Genomic DNA, 22,316 nt, shown 5'->3' with positions numbered 1-22,316 from the left:
AATCTAACCATGAGGCATGAATTAGGCAAATCCACCCCTGAGACATTCTCACAGGACAACTGACCTGGACTCCTCCAAAATATCAGTAAAAACGAAATAGGTGAAAAGAGTTCACAATTTCTTATTTGCTTTTTGGGAAATTTAAAAACAAACAGAAAAATATCAGGAAAAACTATAGAGAATTGACAACTGCTTATGTTTTATCATAGTTGCCTCACTTTTTTTTTTTTTTTTACAAGAGAAAAACCATTCCCAGCAAGTCCCTTGTATCCCAATGGCAAATTCCCCTCCCCGCTTTCTACCAAGAGGCAAACACTATCGCAGAAAAGCACATGCTTTCTCCATGTAAGTAACATGTTTAATTTAAAGGTAACTAATCCAAAAAGTGTCAAAATACAGGCCTATCAAAATAAAAAAACGAAAGACACCACCCCTCCAGTGCCATTTCTTAGAGGTGACTTGTGTGAAAATCCAACATACATTCTGCTAGGCCTTTTTTATCCACTTTCAGACACACACATACAAATACAGGCACAGACATACACAGATGCTCTGGGCTGCTTTTACAGAAATGAGGCTATTCTGGGTCTTCTCACTGAAAAATAAAACGTGGCCCTTTTTCTCTTCGGTACATATAGACCTACTTTATTCTTTCTAATTGTTGCTAGTATGCCTATGTATTATTTAACCACTCTTTTATGGGTGGATTTTTTAATTGTTTCCCATTTTACTCTTATAAAACAAGGCTTACATAAACACTTTTGTGTCTAAGCGTCACATACCGTTCTGCAAGCTAAACTTCTAAAAGCAGCTCTATTGCTCTGTCAAAAGACTACACAATTTTCATTCTGCCTCTGTCAAATTATCTCCCAAAAAAGTTTTTCCAATAAGGGTTCCCATGAAGAGTGCTCGGTGCACATTTTTTGCACACCCTGCCTACCACCGAGTCTACTGACATTGAACACGTATGACAGGATGGGGCTTGGGTTTTCGACCTTTTAATTTTCTCACACATGCCAAGGCCAAACTGCTACTACACTGCCGGCCAACGGCAGCAGAAAGTGAAACATACAGGAAATAGAAAACTGCCCAGCTCGTGGGTTCAATTGCTGTCAGGAAAAAGAGAGGGTGAACCTGCCTTGTGAGCTCATCTGCCTGAGTGTAGCATCCTCTAATCCTTCTGAGCTTCCTGAAGCTTCCCCAGACCAGCCAGCCACATCTTTAAACAGCATTAGTGAAAACCTGAATAATTGTCTTCTGAATTCATGTATTTTAATTTTATGTCAACTCTATTATTGGGATTAATGAGAAAGAAAGCAGAGAACTGAGAATAAAAGAGTAGTTAATTAAAAGCCCATCTACAACTTGCATTTGAGTGTATTTTCATACTTATATTTGAACACAGGGTGTCGAGTATTTAAGGACTAATGAAGCCACCCAATTAACACACTTGTAAAGGAGCTCACACAGATACAGTGCTCATCAAAGTGCCGGGCGCAGTGCAAGCCCAAGATAAACACTGGTCCATCTTCCCTTTCCTGTCCTGCGTGGTCCCTCATTTGCTCCTGTTCCGAAATCTTTTTCTGTCCCAGTAGCACGCAGGTGCCGCAGGCTGGCGCGAACTCACTGCGGAGTGAGGGCCAGAGCAATACAGAGCCTAATGTGGTATAAGCTCCATCGAGGAACTCAGCGCTTCCTCCCGCAAACGCAGGCGCTGAGTACTGGCCTTTCTTCCTTTCCTCCCTATCGGAGCTCCCCATGTGCTTCCTTCAGAGCAGAAAGCACAGCGTGTGTTTTGTCTCGAGGTTTCAGCGCAGGGCACCTGCCTAAGGTTTCCTAAGATTTATCATCATCCGGCTGAAATCCTGTGGAAGGTGGAGTGTTGTTTTAGTCGCTCCCTTAGCTTCCTCCTCCTCCACTCCAGCTGGAACACACACAAGGGCAAGTCGAAGCCCCGGTGGGGGGACCCAGCACCCCCACCGCACCCCAGCTCTCCGTCTCAGTGCAGTAAGCGAGCTCTATCGGGAGGGAGATGGTCCGAGGCCAGCTCATTCGCGGCTGACTGTGTTTCCCGGGCAAGCTTTCCTGTCACCTTCCAAAAGCTGCCTTGTATCCCTTCTTATGTACAGAAAAACAGTGCTCTGCCGGCAGAACACGGGACTGCCAGCTATGCAAATCCTAGGAGTTCTCTCAACGTCTTGGAATGTAAAGCACTCTAGCCTCTGCCATTTTCACATATTCAAAATACCAGGCAAGGGTCCAGGGGAAAAAAACACAAAAAAACCAAGAGTTGTGAACCAGGCTCATCATTAGCTTGGACGGGAAAGGTCAGGGAATGTCACTCTTCTGTTCCGGAAAGCGACAGCTGTGCCAGGCTGGCAGCCCTCAACTGGAGGCCGAGGCCCAGGCAATACGGCAGGTCTCAGCACTGCTGGAGATCTCTGCCGAGAAGCTCAGTTCTTCGGATGGCAGCTGTCAGCCCACCCTTCATTCATTATCATGTCCTCCTAAAACTGTTATGAGAGATGCTTACAGCTTCTTTGTCCTAATGTTTTAACACAGCGAAGTTCCTTAAAGGTGAGTATATGAATTTTATATATATTCCTATATTCAAAGGACTTACAGCATTTTCTAAATTATGACTCTAAGAACAATAACATTTTTCTACAGCTCTTGATTAAATTCAAGTCACTTGGGACATATTCACAGAAAACTATTCAACAATCAATCATTGTTTGAGTTTCCTTGTGGGCACTGCTGATACTGAGTCACAGAACTATTTTTACCCCTGAGTCAATATTTAATATTTTGTATCAACACCCTTGTGTATCATTGAAGTACATGGTGAATGAATATGATTAAGCCACAGACACAGCAACCTCCTAAAGGCTTCTATTTAAAGAACAGCAAGGCTTTTTAAAATAGCATTCCATAAAATATCTTGATTTCTGATGAAAATGTTCATGTGGAGTAAATGCTTTGGTATTTACATAGCAATCTGCCGTCTAGTCACCCAGTCGCAACATTTCTAAATAGTCAACTTCAGAACTCACATTAGCTTTTAAGATCTTACTCACTCTTGTTGCTACACTCTGTTTAGTGAACTTCTATGTGGAAATAGGTACTTTTTAAAACTATAAACCCAAGAGATCATGGGTCAGAGTGAAGTTAATTATTTCCCCACTCAAATAAGATGTGACACAGCAAGGAGGAAGTTCCACTCTAAGCAGCTGCGGGGAGGGTCTGCCCATCCCAGCACACAGTGGGGCTGGTGCAGGGCTGTGGTTATGGACAAAGGAGGCCCCGACTCTCAGAGGCCTAACGTATTTCATTCTAACGAGATTCTCCGCTATTTGGTCTCAGACTCCACAAGTCTTTTGAAAGAAAATACATCCCATCTTGAAATAAAAGGTTTTGAAAACATCACAGGCAAACATGAATTCTTTGGGAAATTACCAATACATGCCAACATAATACCCTGAATGCAGTGTACATCTGTAAATCACTACGAAAGAAACCAGGTATTTATAACAACTCGAAAAGAAAAAAACTCCAAATGATTATCTAAAGTTTTGTCCACTTACACTTTGCTAAATGTTACCTACGTCCCACAAACACGACTAGGAAAGCACTTGCCACGAGACTGAGTGACCCTTTCATGTCCTATGAATGTGAAATAGTAACTGGGTGGAATACTCACTTAGATCTTCTCACACACCACGACTCTTCTAGAATGTAATAATTCACTTGTAACTTGATCAGTTCCCGCTTCACTTCCTCAGCTGCTTTCCGACTATACATGGAGTACACTATTTTCGTCCTGGCTCTTTAAAGAGAAACAATTGGGCAGAAGGTTGTTAAGATTAGAAGAACGCGCTGAATGGGGCTGGAGGATGACACACAGAAGGTCCCCCGAGTCCTGCCGGGGGGCACGGGGGGGTCAAAAGAAAGGCAGAAGTGGCACAGCGATTTCATGCAGCCCTTCCTTTCCACACTTGGTCTGTTTGTTTTTCAGCTTGTTTTTATTTTAAATTCTTCATCACTTTATCTTATTTACCACAAATAAGAGCACGGTCCTGTGTGTGGACGGGATGAGCTACGCAAACACAACTACAGGACCACATTAAATGGCCCCAGCTTTGATACCAACGGTAATTGGCATTAAATGGCTCTCCATTTTATTCCAAGACTTTTAAAAAGCTAAATTTGTTCAATATAATTGCACTGGAAATTACCTTTCCGAAATTGATTTTTTAATGAAAAAGCTTTTTATTTATAAAATGCATGTCCCACCATTAGCCAAAAGACTATATTAACAGGATTCACCCAGTTACTTAGGAAATTAATAAGTTGACCTACACTAGAAATTGCATGAAAATTAAGTCTATTTCCTTTTCAAAGAGAATATATTTTACATGTTTATGAAAAAAACAGTAAAAAACAAAAAACATGATCATTCTAGCAGGTTAGTTTGTGAAAGACAGAATAAAACCCTCCTTGAATGCTATTCCATTTCAATTGACTCCTGAGAATGCAAAAAAAATGGCCCATAAGCTGCCTTACTAGAAACCACAGGCTCATGAATCTTCAGGGCACCTGAGGGTGGTGAGAACCACCAGGCAGCCCTGTCAACCTGCACAAAACCGAGACGGTGTGGTTTCTGTGTGCTGCCCGGTAGAGATGACCCCAAGGCGCGGAGTTTTTACTGCCCCGTGGAGACTTCACAGTTTTGTGCCTAACTTAGCATCTTCTTTCAGCGTTCCTCCCTACCTATAAATCCCAACTCACCATATCCTTTTTGAAACACTTCTCGCATGCTGCTGGTTCCCGCACTCACTATTTGTAGGAAAAGTTTGTTTTCAGCAACGTGAGAATTGTGCACTAACCTCAAACCCGCATCTTCATAATGCGGATGGTTGACAACGGGCCGGAGTGCGGACAGTTTAACACTCGCCATCGTGGGCATAGCGCCGGCAAACACCGCGTCTGCAAAGCAGGGAGCAAGGTCTCAGGAGGACACGTGTGAGCGTGACAAGGGTCTCCTTCTGGTCAGCTGTTACATCGCAGTGGAACAGCTGAGGCCCAGAGAGGTTCATGACGTCAAGATCCGGTGGCAAAACCAGAATGGAGACTGATGGCTGACCAAGCAGCAGCCGGCAACCAAGCCTGGGCGCTACTGCATTTTCCTCGGGGGACAGAGCCTCGCCATTTTGCCAATGAGAATCCCTGGGTTTTGGTTTTTGATTTTTTTCTTTTGTTTTATTTTCTTTTTGGTTTTTGGTTTTGTTTTTTTTTGTAAGATCTTGGAAATCTTTCCTGACTCTAGGAAAGAAGCATCAAATTGACTAAGAAAGTTTCATAGAACCACAGAATTCTGGAGGGCGATTTAATATCCAGTCATCTGATACTCGAATGACAACAAAATCTCCCTTTCCAAACATGAATAAATGTAAGATTCCATGAGTTTATTTCAAGAAGAAATTTGAAGGACTATGATTCAAACTTCATGAAGAAAATAAGCATAAAAGTTATTTTAAATTGTGGCATGTAAAACCTTAAAAAAATTAGAATTTGTGGAAAATAGCAAAATTAATTACTAAGAAAACATGTATAACATTTCCTTTGCAAACCACTTAAGTAAGATTGACATCTCTCTTTTTCTGGATAATCTAGAAGCAATACTAATTAGAAAGAGTAAAATCATTGAAAGTTACTTGGGTTTAGTATTTTGCAGTGGTATATAAAATTTGGGAAAAACATCATCTAAATAATACTTTCTTTTACCTGGTTTGGTACTATATTTGATCCATTCTATAAGTTCTTCTTGTGGCAAATTGCTGAATTCCCCTACAATATTCCACTGGGTTTGTAGATTTGCTGAACCTTGTATTGACATGGCTGCTAATACAGCAAAAACAACAGCACCAGGATGTACTTTGCAAAAGAGCCATCCGAACAGCTGAAACCAAATCCAAAATACATTGATAATTGTTAATAACAAGCAGCACGTGTCTAATAATCAAAGCGAGAAGAACATGGTCTCTGCTAGGGTCTCATATTAATTACCCAAAGGAAAAGTTCCAGAAATTGTGACCCCAGGAGTCAAAAGAATGCTGCCCTCAGCCTTATACAAGCGGGACATGATCTCAGAAGCTCTTCCCCAGCTTGCTCTCTGCAACTCCCACTCAGGTGAGGCCAGGCCTACCTACATAATTCACCAGGCCCACTGCAAAACGAAAATGTGGGGCCCCTTGTTCTAAAATTAGTAAGAAATTCAAAGCAGCAATGGCAGAGCATTGTGCTGGGTACAGGGTCCTTCTCAGGGCGGGCACCTGTCACACAGGGGTTCCACCTGTGAGGCCAGCCTGGGGAGCCACCGTCAGCAGTCACACTGCAGGTGGGATTTAGGAAGAGAAGCTTCCAACCAGCCTCTTTTCCTGCCCAGGCCTGGATGAGCTGGGAATGGTGGCCTCACCCTCGGATCAGCCCAGAAAGTGGTGCGTCTCTAACATAACAACATGCTACTTGGGAGCCTTGAGGCTGGCTAATTTTTTCCATATTCAATGATATAGAAAAATTAATAATAACAGTGTCTCCATCACTCTCTCAAGATTATTTCTCTACATGTCTGTAGAGCTAGATTTGAAGCTTCTTGGGGACATATGTAAAAACTTTTGCTTCTAAATTTTTCTATCTACCACTCTACCCTCATCCTTTAGGGAGGTTTAGATGCTTAGTAAATATTTGCTAAATTTAAAAGAGGGGCAGCGGCTGCACCTTGGCTGGTTGACTGATGAAAAGGTGACACTATGTAGATGCATGAATCTGTGAACACAGAGCAAGGAGGCAGTTACCCGGGACAAACAAGCAGCAAATAACCAAGATGGTTTGAGCTAAGTTTAAAAAGCAAAGTCAGGGCCGGCCGAGTGGCGCGATGGTTAAGAACTCGCTTGGGATGCCAGAGGGCCCCGGTTCGGATCCCACATATGAGGGCCAGTGACACTGCCCTCTACAGCTAAGATGCTGAACAACAGCTCAACCTGGAGCTGGGCTGCCGTGAGTCGCCGGCGACGGCGTGGGCTGCAATCCCTGTGGCAGTGGATTGCCATGGGCTACCGTGTGTGGCCAGCAGCCAGCGTGAGCGGCCAGCAGCCGCAGTGAGCGGCCGTCCAGAAGCCGGCGACTGATCTGCCTCGCCAGAGAAGAGCGCAATGATGGTGCCAACTTGGGCCAGTGAAGCAACATCCTCCACAACTAGATTGAAGAACAAAACGACAGCAACTTGTCTGTTCCCCTTTCCCAATTCCCCAGCACTGTTCCCATCCCCCCAATTCCCCAATAAAAAAATCTTTAAAAAAAAAAAAAAAAGCAAAGTCAGGGATGCGCATAGAAGTGTATACTCAAATAAATGAAAACTAATTTTTGAAGTTTAATACTGAAAAAGAACATATAATTTAAAAGTATCTGTCACTTGAAATCAGTTGTTAGAATTCTTTGTGACATGAATGTCAAAACAAAAAATTATTTCTATAATTAAGCTCTGTTTTCTATCAACATTTATAGTAATCATTTATGAATTCAGGCTGCACTGAGTGTTTGCTGTATGTCAAGGACTCTATAGAAAAATAGAAAATATTCACCTTGACCCCTTAGGAAAGATTAGCACAAAACTTTATAACAGTTTAATGAACTTTGGGTAATTCAATATTATTTTAGGGTCACTCCATAACAAAAATTAAAATTATTATAGCAGCTATAACGCCAATGTAATTACCTGTCTTGAGCAGATCAAGGAAGCCATCACACACATGTGTGGTGTCAAAAAGAGTTTCAGTCTCATTATTAAAATACCAAGGACTGTGTACGCTACCAGTTGCAATGCGTGATAAACCAGCTGGAAAAAAAAAAGGTATTTTTTACTCCTACTACTTGTGAAGTTTAAGACTATATTGTTAAAACAGTGACTATACAGAAAAGGGTACTTTTTCTTCGTAACAATACTTTGATTTCTGAAATAAGTCCTAAAATTCACTTTCAAACTCCTGCATTTTATTAGAGGGCTGACATTATAAGGTCACGAAGGCCATGGTCCTGCAGTTCTGCTCAGAGCCCAGCCTGTGGTCAATGAAGCCCACATTTCTGAAACTCCCATGAGATCAAGACAGGAACGTGGTAACCAGGAATAACTGCTGTTTAAGACCCCAGAGCTCCACCTGGGAACAGCCATCAAAACCAGACTGAAATAGGCAATACTGTAGTATTAACTATAGTTACACGCTGTTGTTAAGAGAGTAAATCTTAAAAGTCCTCATCAGAAGAAAAAAATGATGTTTGTCATTAAGTATGGTAACGGATGTTAATTAGACTTATTGTGATGATTTCGCAATGTATACAAATTCAAATCATTATGAAACTAATATAATGTTACGTGTGTCCATTATACCTCAATTAAAAGAAGGGAACAAGAAAAAAGCAGGCTGAGTCATCAGCGATGGTAGCAGCCACCAGTCATATCCGAAGCCTCAGGCAAGGTGAGCAGAGAGGACAGTTATCGCCAACCATGCAAAAGACAATCCACATATGCGTCTAAACGGGCTCCAGAAATAAACTGCTATTACAGTGGGGATGAGCAGAGCAGACCCAATGAGTTCCCTACTTGTTTTAACAAATGAAGGGTCATGTTTGTAGCGTTCTCATAAGAATATATGCAGGCTTCTTTTGAAGATGATTAGTGACGATTACCAATACACTTAGAAACTGGAACTCGAAAGAAAAGTCCACATATATACAAACATGAAAATAAGGTAAATTTGAGTAATATTATGTCTTTACCTCTCCATGATCAAACTGGTGTTTTCTGAAACGGAGAAATAAATACTACTATTAAACCATTGTTGAAGCACTTATTTCAATTATTCGCATTTTTGTCTTACAACTTCTATAATAGTCCCTCAGGACACACATATGTAAATCAAAGTAAGTAACAATTATAAACCCAAACTGATGTTACAATCTTTTAAGACAGTTTACCCGGAACAGGTGACAATGTTGCATATTCTTCATATTAGACTACACAGATATTTATCAGGCCAGCAAAAGGCTCACTGTGGTGCACCAGCTACCTCACTGGTGATATCCTGGCAAAGCAGGGAGTGAAGGGGAACTCTGAAACCTTCGCAGTCCCCAACCCCTGCTTCCCATCCTAGGGGTCCCTCAGCTCCCTGATAAACTGCAGCTGCTATGGAGACAGTTTAGGAAGCCACATAGGTTTTTTCAGCAGCAGCTCTGGAATGTAGAAAAATCCCATCTTTAGCTTTCTTGACAGTTTTAATTTCCTGAGAAAGGATACATGCTTAGAGGCCTGTTATCTCCTCGCATCTCACACTGGCCCTCCCCCATCCCTTCTCATCGCTGCAGTGAGAGCGAGCTTTTGAAAACGCGACTCCAGCCATGCTACTCCCTTACTTAAAACCCCTCTAACGGGCTCTTCTGTAAGTAGACTGAAGTCTCGAATCCTTACACACCATCTTCCTAAGCTGGTCCCCACTTCTCATCCTGAAACGTCCCCCCTCGGTCGCCAGGCTCCCGACTCCCACAGGAGTGCCCCCCTCCTTGATCACTTCTACTCCACTTCCATTTTCTCTTCTCACAGAAGATGGTATTTTCATTTATTGGTTTATTGATCATCATCCGTCTCTCCCTACTAAAATGAATGCTTTTGGAGTACGGAGTACAAATCCATCCATCTGGTCAATTTCACTGAGCTCTGACGACCCTGGAGGTAATAACTGTAAACAAGTTGGAAAAAACCCTTTGTCCTCACAGAGCTTATACAGAAGTCAAAAGAGACAGAAAGCAAGTAAATAAACATGTCATATAGTGGTAAGTACTGTGGAGTAAAAATGGAGGGAGTGCTGTTTGACCCGGAAGGCACAGATTCATCAGCGCTGTCACCTATGAGTGACACTAGAGCAGGGTCTGAAGGAGCTGAGAGTGTGAGCTTAAGCATCCCTCTGAGAAGGGCAGAGGACAGATGATGCAAAGCCCCAGGGTACAAGGGCAGCTCTCAACCAGGACAGCAGGGTTAGAGAGGAGAGGGCTTGGGGGAGGATGGTGGTCCCATGTGGGCCCAGGAACAGCCACAGAACACTCAGAGGTCCATTCTGTGTTCACAAAATTGGAAATTCTCACTAGGCATTGAAGTAGAGACGACAAACAGGCGGTCACAGGTATAAATCTGGAATTCAAGGACGAAGTCTGGGTCAGAGGTACAAACGTGTGAGTTGATAACATATACCTTCTGTATCTTAAGTACCGATATACAGAGAATGCCAAAAAAATATATATATACACATTTTAAGAAAAGACTGTATTAATTGTAATACTCAATTTATACCTATAACAAAAAGATGAATACAAGTCACGTTTGCCTCTGCAATTACAAGAGGTGCTCAAAGTGGTAACCATCAGCGTCCAGATACTTCTGATTACGGTGAACTACTGCTTGAGCATAGATAACATCTCTTAAAATGTATATACATTTTTTTGGCACCCCCAGAATTTCCAAGACCTAGAACAATGCCTGGCACATAGAGCTCAATTTTTTATTTTTTGAATGAATGAATAAATGAGTCAATTAACTCCTAATCCAGGTAGCACATGATCTTAGTTGAGAATTTGCTTTTAAAAGTATTGATATATTAACAAACTCAGTAAAAATATGAGGCAAATGGGGCCGGCCGAGTGGTGCGTTTGTTAAGAGCTGGCTTGGGACGCCAGAGGGCCCTGGTTTGGATCCCGCATATGAGGGCCAGTGACACTGCCCTCTACAGCTAAGATGCGGATTGCCATGGGCTACCATGTGTGGCCAGCAGCCGCAGTGAGCGGCCGTCCAGAAGCTGGCGACTGATCTGCCTAGACAGGGGAAGAGCGCAATGATGGTGCCAACTTGGGCCAGTGAAGCAACATCCTCCACAACTAGATTGAAGAACAAAACGACAGCAACTTGTATGTTCCCCTTCCCCCAATTCCCCAGCACTGTTCCCTTCCCCCAATTCCCCAATAAAATCTTAAAAAAAAAAAAATGAGGCAAATGAAGGAAGTAAAATGGATTCTTCTTACTCTTCCTTCATGCCAAGTAAAAATGATCAGTTACCATTCATTGAGCACCTACATGTGAATATGCTCAGAACATCCCATAAACTCTGACCTAACAACTATTTATTATCCATATTTACCGCAGAGGAAAGCAAGTCACAGAGCTACCAAGTGGAAATGCCAACTCTTTATTTTGACTGATTACAAGGCCAATGGATTTTCTACTACTATAGCATGCTGCCTCTCTCCTACTTTACCCTCAGGTCCTGGGATGAAGAGGATGCTGGTAGTCCCATCTGGATCATTAAAGTGTACCTCCTACCCCTCCCCTTTTCATATTGGCATATGACTTTGGTACTTGTGCAAAATGAAATATCAGTGTGCCATCTTCCTTTGAATAAAGTTCTGATCCCACTTGAAGTGCAACCCCCAGGAAGTTCAGTGGTTTTCTATAACTATTTCTACAGTTCGATTATTCTTGAAAGGACAGCTTTATTTTCATGAAAAGTTCAACTTTTTTCTTCCAGAGCTGCATACTACTGTTGTAACTTCATAGCCCCTTTCCAGGCAATTCAGAAAACAATGTCATCTCAAATAAAGAGAAATTTTGGCATCATACACCAGCCCCCAAAGGCTGCAGTTATAAACAAGGGCACAGTTATAGCAAATTGTTTCTAAATGAGAACAAGGATTGTGTCAGAGGTGCATGCAATAATTTATTACTGGCTGGTAGCAATCTGTAGGTGGGAGAATAATATAGAAGGCTGTGTGTATTCAAGTCATAAAAGAAAATATAGACACATAAATTCAACAATCTCTATACCCCAAAAAAATTCAACCAAAGAATGAAAGAATTAAAACTTCCTTTACTCCATCCTTCAACCCCATGCTCTTGTGACAGGTTTTATCTTTTCAGATCCTTCCTACACACAAATAAACATACAAAAATCTTCATATTTAAGCAAAAATGTAATCATTCTATATATTGTTTTGTAATTTTTTTTTTTATTCAATGCTGTATGATGAAAACATTTCCATAAACATGGCCCAGCATTCCACTCTATGATTGGGTCATAGTTAGAGCAAACCTTCTTAGTGGATATTTTGATTGTTTCCATTTTTCAGATTACACAGAACACCACCATGGGCAGCTCTGCATTTCTGTGAGCATGCTCAGAGGACACAACTGCACTGGTGGAAGTGCCAGGTTAAAAGGCAGGCCTGCTTTACGTTTTGCTCTGTATTGCCAAACTACGCTCCCAACTACTTCCTCCCACCCTGCACGCAGTGGGTATTACTCACCTTTACAAACGTGGTAAGTACAAAGGTTCTCACTCTACCGTGGGATTAGGCACTTTTTCATATCTATTAGTTGTGCGTAAATCTTCATTCATTCAATTACTATGCTTTACTATGTGCCAGGCGTGGCAAACACAAATACTGAATTGAACAAACAAAGACCCCTCCCTTCAGGGGCTATAGTACTTAAGTATAAATGGTGATAAATGCTGAGAGAAAAAGTGTGTGATGGTGGAGCATAAGCAAGGAGACAAGCAATCCACTCAGAGATTATGGTCGGGAAAGGCTACTTGAAGGAGGTGGCATGTACGTGAGGATTGACGGAGTCAGCGATGCGAAGGGCCAGGCTGTGGGGAACGCGGGGCACAGTTACAGGCTTAGGGCACAACCACGGCCAAACGCAGAGGCAGGAAACAACGTCCATACTCAAGGGCAGGAAGACGGTCACAGGACAAGAGCGGAGCGCGAGAGGGGAAAGAACTTATTTTTCTCTCACCTGTCTGTTTGTGTCCTTTGCTCATTTTTCTAATGGATTTTTAGCATTTTTCTTATATATTTATAGTTCTTTATATATGAGGGTCATCAGTCCTTTGTCATATATTACAAATACATGATAAATTTGTCTTTCTCTTTGAACAATGCTTATAGCATCTTACCAAACCTAAGTGTTTATCTGGTCAACCTTGTTAATCTCTCCACCTAGCTTACAGGTTTTATGTCATACTTTACAAGGCCTCTCTAACCCTAAAATCATAGAAATAGTCTCTTGGTTAATTTTGAGGTTTCATTTTTTTCTATATTTAAATCTTTGCTCCATCTGGAATTTATTTTGTGTAAAAAGTGAGGTGTGGATCCAGTTTTATACTTCCCTGCTCTTCTCTCAAAAGAGAGCCCACTGGTCCTAAAGCCATCAACAGAATAATTTATTTGCCCTGCTAAACAGAAGCACAAAGCTGTACCCTACAAGTGCAGACTATGTGCAGGGCTGCTGTCAGGTTGTGCTGGATGGGATCTGAGGTATGAGGAAGTGATGTGCTAAGCTCTGCACAGGCGAGAAATGAGAAAAGCAAAGAAGGGGGATGACAACAACAGAAAACATCAATTATCGAATGTTGAGTATATAATATAAAACTATAAATAACACATTGGAAATATCTGCTTCATAAATGGACAAAGTAATAAAATCAATAGCATATTTACCTTATATGCGTCTGTTGTTTAGTTAAGACACCCCACATGTCACTAATAATCTGCAAACAGATTTTTAAACACTTTAGAAGAGGTGTTTCAGGAAAAGCAAAATTTTAACTGAAGCATCTTCTAAACTTTCAAATTTTTACTTATATGGAGATAAGAGGTAACCCAGAAAATAATAATTGCAACCACAAAATCTTAAATGTGTAGAGTAGTACTTGATCACACCTCCTAGCCATCAACCCTGTCCAGGTGGATGTTATTCTCCTCATTTTGTAAATGAGCTACAGGCTCCGATGAATTCAATGATCTCCCTGGAGGAGGACAGCAACGAAGCAGCACTGCTGGGTCATGAAACCTGGCTGCTCGGCTTCTGATCCACAGTCAGTGAATCCCAGCACGGCATGGCTGTCGGCAAGGCCTCTCCTTGATTCTGGACGCAGGTAACTGGAGAGCTGGCCCAGAGACCCAGGAGCACAGCCGGCTACCATTGTGTTTCCACACTTAACAGTCATGGGGAGGTCATCTAATGAAGTCCTATCCCCACTATGATGTCCTCTATGACATGTTGACAGGTTTTAATTCAGCTCTTAGAAGGCCCAACCAACCGCTGCCAGACTCTAGGACACATTCCTAATCAGTCCAGGTCAGTTCTGGTCAAAAGTCCCGCCTCCTGGAATTGACCACAATTCTAAGGAGCCGAAATGAGTGTAACCTTATTTCCAAATAGTCAGTATTTTAAATGTGAAAATAATTATCCTCTTTCCACTTGAATCTTTTTTTAAATCAAACATCCCTGCTTCTTTAACCCAATCTAATAATTTTCGTCATCTCTAGCCATCCAGGTTGCTGTCTTTTTAATGCATTCTGGACTGCCAACATCTAGTATTTTATTACCTCCTAGGTGCATACCCACACAGAGTATGCAAGAGTGCAAAGGAAGCACAGAGCCTGGCATACAGCAGACACTGACTATCCGTAAACTGACTAGTTTTGAAAAGGGCTGAGACTACAAAGCTGAATACGGTACAAAGCCCAATATGGTACAAGGCGGGGGGACGTTTCAGAGTCTGATTCTTGCTCTTCCCTTGCTTTCTAATGAACACGCTCTGAGCCTGGTAACAATTTCTCTGATCTTCCAATTCTGCATCTGTGAAAATGGGGATAATAATGTGTGTGTATACCTCATAAGTTTGTCGAATAACCAATTGAAATAATGCATATGAGACATTTTGGGAAAGTACAAATATAAATGTGAACGATAATCATAGTACAGGATATTCTATAAATATATGACACTGTGTTCACACAGAAATCACTAGCTACGAATCAAAAAACTTTTAGGGTCTGTCATCTATTGGGTTATCGGAAAAGTCATGATGTATTTTTTTCTGTTTTTCGTTGCAAAAATGCGTCATGACTTTTCCGACAACCCAATATTTTTCAATTACAGATTAATCTCAATTCAGTCTCTTATGGCACCTGCAGTTACAGAGTTCACCAACTATTAAAGAAAAAAGAGACTACCACTCCTGCTCTCTGCAAAAGATTGCAACTTCCCCGGCCTTCGAGTTTCATTATCAAAGCAAAGTTGGAAGGCTAACCATTTCACTGAGTTTAATAATGTATTGTTAATATTCTATTTTTTTCTTTTGATTAATAATAACCTCGATCCAGGAGTTAGCGAACACTGCACAAATGATTTAGGAGGGCATATAGTAAATATTTTAGGTAAATATTACATAAGGTTACAAGCAAGTCAGCAATAATTTACATAGGCAAAAAACAACTATATCTGGGTCTCTGATCATGTCTTTCAAATACATGACTACCAAAATTTGAGCCATCCTTTCCCTATGTCTATTTTATGCTAGCAGATAGCAGAATATTTTTAAAGCTTGTAAATGTTCATCAAAGGCTACTAGCAAGAAAATACAGAATATGCTCCACTAAATGTATGCAAAATATTGTGTCAGGTTAACACAGAGCCTCGTATACGTAACTGCTATGTAGAAACAAGAAAATGCTTTATTATAAGAAAGCTCCTAAGGGACAGACATACCTTCCTAACAATCGCAAGAAACACAACGAGAACCACCGGAAGCAGCAACGTCTTCGTGTATCTCAGTGGAGTCTGGAATTCAGAGATGTTCTGTTAGAGTAACACGTCATTTTAAAGTCACAAAATTTCATTTCAAATAATGAACCAAGTGAATTTTTTAAAGTATAAATAGAGAAACATTCACCCTTCTAGGGTCCGATCTAACCACTGACTCCCATCATAAACATGAAGTTGCATTTCCATAGAAACAAACTTCCCCAAAATGCTGAGTTGAAAACACTAATAAATACAGTTCCCCAAACACTTGGAAGTGTAAAATGTGACTAGAGAGATTACTGTTCACATTTGCACACTACTTTCCTAACCAGGAGGCCCAACTTGATATTCATAAGGTTAGCAAAAAGAACTTTAAATCGCATGAGCTTTTCCTGCACATCTTTTAGGGTATAAAAATCTTAACCATGATCCCATGATACACACACACACACACACACACACACACACACACACACACACGAATAAAAACATTTTTACATTTTCTTTAGTAACAGATAAATTACAGAAAAATTTTAAATAACAAAGTTCTGTGCATTACAATCCTAACCACCTATCAATAATTTGAGGTCACAGTCTTAAGCAATCCTGAAAGTATCTAAATGGCAATTGATTTGCTTACCATCAACACTTTCCCTTACAAAATAATCCCACATTATTAAGTCAAATAATGTATTATTTATACATGTTTATAAAGATAAATCTAGCTTAACCATATTAAAAATACTGGTACATTTTAATTCTACAAAGTATACAGTAAGTAGAATTTTCTGATTTTCCCTCTCATTAGTCCAATTTTCTCATTTATTATTCTGTATTACACAAGTAATTCTGGTAATTTCTTACACAAAATGCATACTTCATGTGTTAGAAGTCCTACTAAAGGAGAATGTTTATGTTTTTATCTTCCTATTTACCTTTTTATAAAACATTTGCATAGTACTAATATTTTTAAATACATATGTATTTTATAAAATTTAAAATGTCTTTAAGCAACAATAACTTAAACTGTTTTATTATTTTAAAAATTAGATATTTGCTAATAAAAACTAACAATAAATGTACCAAAAGTTATAAGATATAGTTTACCTTAAAAAAAGCAATGTGTCAAAATTGGGTTAAAAGTTTTTAACAAAATTTAACAAGAATTCAAACAATTTTAATATTCCAAAAGTTTACTTAAAAGACATTTTAAAAATATTTATCTTAAAGAGAAAATCAGATTAGCATCAGACTTGACAGCAATACTTCAGACGAGGAGACAGTATAGCAACTTAAGTAAGATGCTCAAGCAAGATACGTAAGAACTTTGTATCTAGCTAAACTGACCTTCATTATAAAAGCCACTGATAAAATATTTTGAACATGTGAAAACTCAGGGCTTATTGCAGTAAATGAACCCTTCCTAGGAATCCACTGGAGAGCAAGCTTCACACGACCAAGAAACAGCTGAGCTCACAGTGAGCTTTTAAAATGCTGAGCTACGACAATAATGGGGAAATAAAGGGGCCAGGACAGTGCGAGTGGTTATATGTGTGGACACTGCAGACACAATGGGAGTGTTAAAAATAGGGTTAGAGGGGGAAGAGAATACAGGAAGTAAAATAATGTCACTGACTACAGTATTACAATAAATTAGAAATGAGTGAGAAAAGGGGAGGGGCAAGAAGTGAATAGCTAAGCTCAGCATATATAACCCCAAGTAGGAAACCAACGGAATGGACTAAGGTTAATATAGCAAAGTATTAATATAAAACAAAATTATAGAACTTCCTCAATATCAAAAGGTATGCCAGAGAGAATGTATGCACAAGAACAAATGCAAAGGAAACAAACCACAGTGAGAGATGTGTGTGCATGTGTATGTTCTATTATAATTACAAATTCTTTGATTTTAATATTTCTTTGTAATTCTTGATTGTATTCTAAGCATATGTTATGAGTTATATGTGCTCATTATAAAAACTAGAGAATGAAGGGCCGGCTGAGTGGCACGTTGGTTAAGAGTTGGCTTGGGAGCATGAGCTCTGAGCAGCAGGGCTGCCGGTTCGGATCCCACTTGAGGGGCAGTGACGCTGCCCCCTCTACAGCTAATATGGTGAACAACAGCTCAACCTGGAGCTGGGCTGCTGTGAGTCGCCATGAGTGGCCTTCCAATGGCCGGCAACTGATCTGCCTCAGCCAGGAAGAGCGCAGTGACCACGATACCAACATGGGCCAGTGAAGCAACTTCCTCCACAACTAGACTAAAGAACAAAAGGACAGCAACTTGTCTGTTCCCCTTCCCTGATTCCCCAACGCTGTTCCCCTCCCCCAATTCCCTAATAAAATCTTTACAAAAAAACCCAAAAACACAAAACACAACTAGAGAATGCAGAAAACTAGAAGAGAGAGAATCAATTTCCCATTTTAATCAGCTGTGAGCATTTCCTCCCCGGTGGATTAGCTGCTCACATCCTTCACCCATCTCTGCACGTGTCTGAGCATGGGGATGTTTTTGATGGAGGGGGAAGGATGAATCCTTGGTATTTTTTTATTCATTTAAACAAGCTCCTATACTAACTACATTAATCTCTAGTTTCATTTGTTATGTTTATGGCAAGAATCATCCCAGTTAGTCAGCTGTTTTTCAATTTTTTGAAAATTGAATTACAGTATTTAATGCACAGATGTTTTAAGTTACATGCCGACAAATCTATTAATCATTCTCATATGCGTTCTGCACTGGTTTCATGCTCATTAAAAAATGAAGTTACTGTTCACTGAAATGTCTCTCAAATTTATTTTTCAGGCTTCATTTATTTTTAACATATTAATTACTGAAATGAAGTCTGGTGTATAATGTGATACAAGGCTTCAAAATGACTCCACACCCCAAATACAATTTTTAAAATAATGTTCATGAAATAATACATCTTTATCCATTTATCTGTGATATTCTCTTCATTTCACCTTAAGTCCATACACACATAGTTAAGAACGTACACATGGGTCTACCCAGCATGGTCTATTTTGGGTCATAAAAATGCTCCTGTCTTGGTGTCCCTGTACTTTAAATACTGTTGCTATCCATTGTTATATCTAAAAGGGAATGACCCCATAATGTTTTTATTTTCTTTTAATAGCATAATACACTTCATACATGATGACTGTAGAAAATTTAGAGGATGCAAATTACAAAAAAAGTTATTATCCGTCCACCCAGAAAACACTGTTAAAATTTTGCTCTTCCACATTATTCTATGTGTGTTCATTATCGGTCAATAAGGTCGTACCATTTTGCTCACTCCATTATACATCTTACGCGCCTTTTGGTGTCAGTAAGACATTATGTTCCATTGCTCCCTTCCCACCACTGTATGGACACACAAGTACCATACAATGGACGTGCTCTCAGAACTGGCACCGTAATGCGTCTCTACAGCACAGTCCCTGTGAAGAGACCCATGGGGATGGGAACGGCAGGCTGGAAACAGCTCTGCCATTTTCTTCAAATTGACCGAAGTCATGCTGTGCCTCAATAAACAGTTTCTTCTCTCACATAACTGCCGGTTCATAATCTGAGGTTGTAGTGGCACATATATCCTCATTAATCTTTTAAGAACTTCTGCTGTGCCCTAATGCTCTGCTGTGTTTACCCGGTACTTCCCTTATACTTCCTTAAAGGAGTCCATATGTGCTATGAACGTGCATTTTAATGTCTTTCAGCATACTCCTCCTCAGTTTCTTTCAGCAGGGCCGACACTACCATGCGTGTGCATTTTCCGCCACTACATGTCAAAACCATCAGCCAGGACACAGGGAATGGAGATGGACAGGGCACTGGAGTAAACGGTACATCTGCGGGACATCCCGCTCAGGCCACCTGGTTGGTGAGAGTTTGCCGTGTGGTGAGCTGTCATCCACTGGTCTGCCACTCAAGACATGGGACTCGTCCAGTGGGGGTCAAGGGGGAACGTGAATGTGTCAACAGAGCATTGTTAGCCAGTTTAATACATACACACACATAGCTCTGAAGGAAAATGTTTCACACATAATATCATCACAAACCAGGGCCACATGGGTGGTTTTGAAAAAGACACATATACCGGGGGTGCCAAAAAAATGGATTCAAGTGGACACTGGTCAACGCTGCTCAAGCAGTAGCTTGCCATAATCAGAAGTGTCTGGACACTGACAGGAACCACTTTGAGCACCTCTTGTAATTGCAGAAGTCAAAAGTGACTTGTATTCATCTTTTGTTATCGGTATATATTGGGTATTACAATTTTAATACAGTTTTCCTTCCTTAAAATGTGTAGACATTTTTTGGGCAGCCTCTATATATATGACTGAACCAAACTAGCTCCTAAAGTTGTGCAAAATAATATTTTATATAAAATATCATTAAAATATCAAAGCACTTTCCTGTGTATCTCATTTGCCCTCACACTCTGTTTGTAGCACACTACTGGAAACTATTGGGTTGTCGGAAAAGTCGTGACGTATTTTTTCTCTGTTTTTCGTTGCAAAAATGCATCATGACTTTTCCGACAACCCAATAGTAGCTGTGACACAACGAATGAGAGTCACTTGCTCAGGAACATTAAGTAATACTGCAGGCTTCTGTCTCACAATCCATTAAACTACTTTCTGGCTTCCTTCTAAACATCTGAATACAGTTTTGGAAAGAAAAATGTCGTTGGAATGAAAAACGTGTGCTCAGTGATATTTCAAAGCAATGAGATCATTCACACAAACCACCACAAAGTGCATGGGAATGGAGAACCTGAGCCTCACGGAGTTAATGCTGCCCCTAAGAAGAAGCACCTTGAAATGCCTGTGTTTACTCATCCACAAAACCACTGCTGGTGTGAATGCAAGCTTCTGAATTGCTAAAATGAGAAAGATCACATATTTCAGGGAGCTTTGCTAATATAAATAGGAACATCTTTCTCTATGCTGCCAGATTTTCCTCTCCTTCAAACTCAGATAACACAGAGAGCTAAGAGTCTGAAATAACGGGAACACCCTGTTAAAATATGAATGAGCCAAAAACCTAAGGAAAAAAAACACCTAGAAATCACATCTTACCTCCTTTTCCATAAAGTCAAACTCTGCCGCACAGGTATACAACAAAGTATCAAAATCCTTGTAACTGAAGAATTTTGATGTCAGTAAGTTGCCAATATGAGCCTAGCAAAGAAAAAAAAAAAAGAGGTACCATGAGATTAGGCCACGTATTGTCATAATGCGTTTTAATCTTAATGGCATCTAAAAATAGTTTTCACTCCATTACAGAACTCACTGTTCCCACAAAAAAGAGCTTTTGTTAAAGCAGAAAGTACTGTGCCCTCAACTCCACAGCTCTCCCTTCCTTTGCAGATAAGTGATAGATAGCTCCAAAAACACCCTGGCTCAGGGTCCATCAGCAACATACCCAAGTCTGCTATCCTTGGGATTTCCCTGCTCAATGTGCTAAACCTGGCGAAATACACTACACAGTGTCCTTTGCTGGAGCCTACCAGGAGAGGTGGACTTAATAACACAGAGATATGTCATAAAGGGACAAAGTGTGATAAAGGAAACCTTAATTCAGATTTCTGAAAAGCGGACTTAAGGAACTGAAAAGACCTTTTGCAAGAAGTAGAAAATGGGCAGGCCTTGGGTCAGCATGCACCTTTTGACTGATAATCAACATCTGTGTCATTCTTCACGTTACCAAGTGCTCTCACTTAGATCGCCTCTTTCACTCCCCACGAAAGTCATTAAGGTGGAACTATTTACATTTAACAAATGAGACAACACTTGCCAAGCTTTTCAATTCATGATTGTCTAAAAAAGCAAGGACCAAAGAAAAGGGGGGAAATTACATCTAGAACAAACCATAACTAAAATCCCAAATGATATCTAGATAAGGTGAGGGGACCAGGGTGAGAGGAGGACCGAAAGGGTGGTGGCAATGTGCTGCAGAATTTCAAAACACTTTGTCTCGTTGGGGAAGAAATGTATGCTAGTAAGTTTAAGAAATCAACAGGGAGATTATATAACGCCTAAAATAGCATAAGAAAACTATCTGTCCAACAAAACGGAGAAAAAAATCTAAAGAGCAAGTAAAATAGTTGGTAAATCTCAAATACAATGGAAAAAATACGTCCCAAAATAATGATAATTGCCCTGCCACATATGTAAAGAGCTTAAATTTACTAAAGGACAAATGTTCAAATTGGATTAAAGGGGGAAAAATCCAATATTATATTGTCTCTACACACTTAAATTAGAAGTATGCAGGAAAGTTGAAAATAAAAGAAAACAAGATACACCAGAGAGATCGAACCAAAGAAATCTAGGCTAGCAACTGTAATGTCTCATGAAATTGAATTCAAGCAAAAAAACTTATGAAACAATGAATGACATTATATGCTGGTAAAATGAATAGCAAAGCAAGATTATATGTATCATGAACATATTTTCAGTTAACAGTATAGATTCAAAGTATATAAAAAAAAACTGAAAACACTGTAGGAAGAAATAGATAATTTGACAGTGTTTAATAGAAATGTTAAATATTTCTCTCTAAAAGAGAAAAAGCAGACAAACGTTAATATGAAATCTGAATATTAAGCTCACA

General features: G+C 40.2%; 1 protein-coding gene across 1 annotated transcript in view; it reads right to left on the bottom strand.

Moving 5' to 3' along the window:
- DPY19L1 (dpy-19 like C-mannosyltransferase 1) overlaps window positions 1-22,316 on the bottom strand; it is an 85,046-nt gene that overhangs the window by 4,075 nt on the left and 58,655 nt on the right. The window contains exons 13-20 of the mRNA XM_019655700.1: window positions 20,780-20,881; window positions 15,653-15,724; window positions 13,597-13,646; window positions 8,833-8,857; window positions 7,775-7,894; window positions 5,785-5,959; window positions 4,887-4,986; window positions 3,701-3,826 (exon numbers count right to left, since the gene is read on the bottom strand). Of these exons, the coding sequence (XP_019511245.1) occupies window positions 3,701-3,826; window positions 4,887-4,986; window positions 5,785-5,959; window positions 7,775-7,894; window positions 8,833-8,857; window positions 13,597-13,646; window positions 15,653-15,724; window positions 20,780-20,881 (770 nt within the window). The remainder of the gene's footprint in view (window positions 1-3,700; window positions 3,827-4,886; window positions 4,987-5,784; window positions 5,960-7,774; window positions 7,895-8,832; window positions 8,858-13,596; window positions 13,647-15,652; window positions 15,725-20,779; window positions 20,882-22,316) is intronic.

The sequence above is a fragment of the Hipposideros armiger genome, unplaced genomic scaffold, assembly GCF_001890085.2.
Source record: "Hipposideros armiger isolate ML-2016 unplaced genomic scaffold, ASM189008v1 scaffold_244, whole genome shotgun sequence".
Taxonomy (NCBI): domain Eukaryota; kingdom Metazoa; phylum Chordata; class Mammalia; order Chiroptera; family Hipposideridae; genus Hipposideros; species Hipposideros armiger.
The sequence above is the reverse complement of the archived record's forward strand: the minus strand, read 5'-3'. Positions and strand labels throughout refer to the sequence as shown.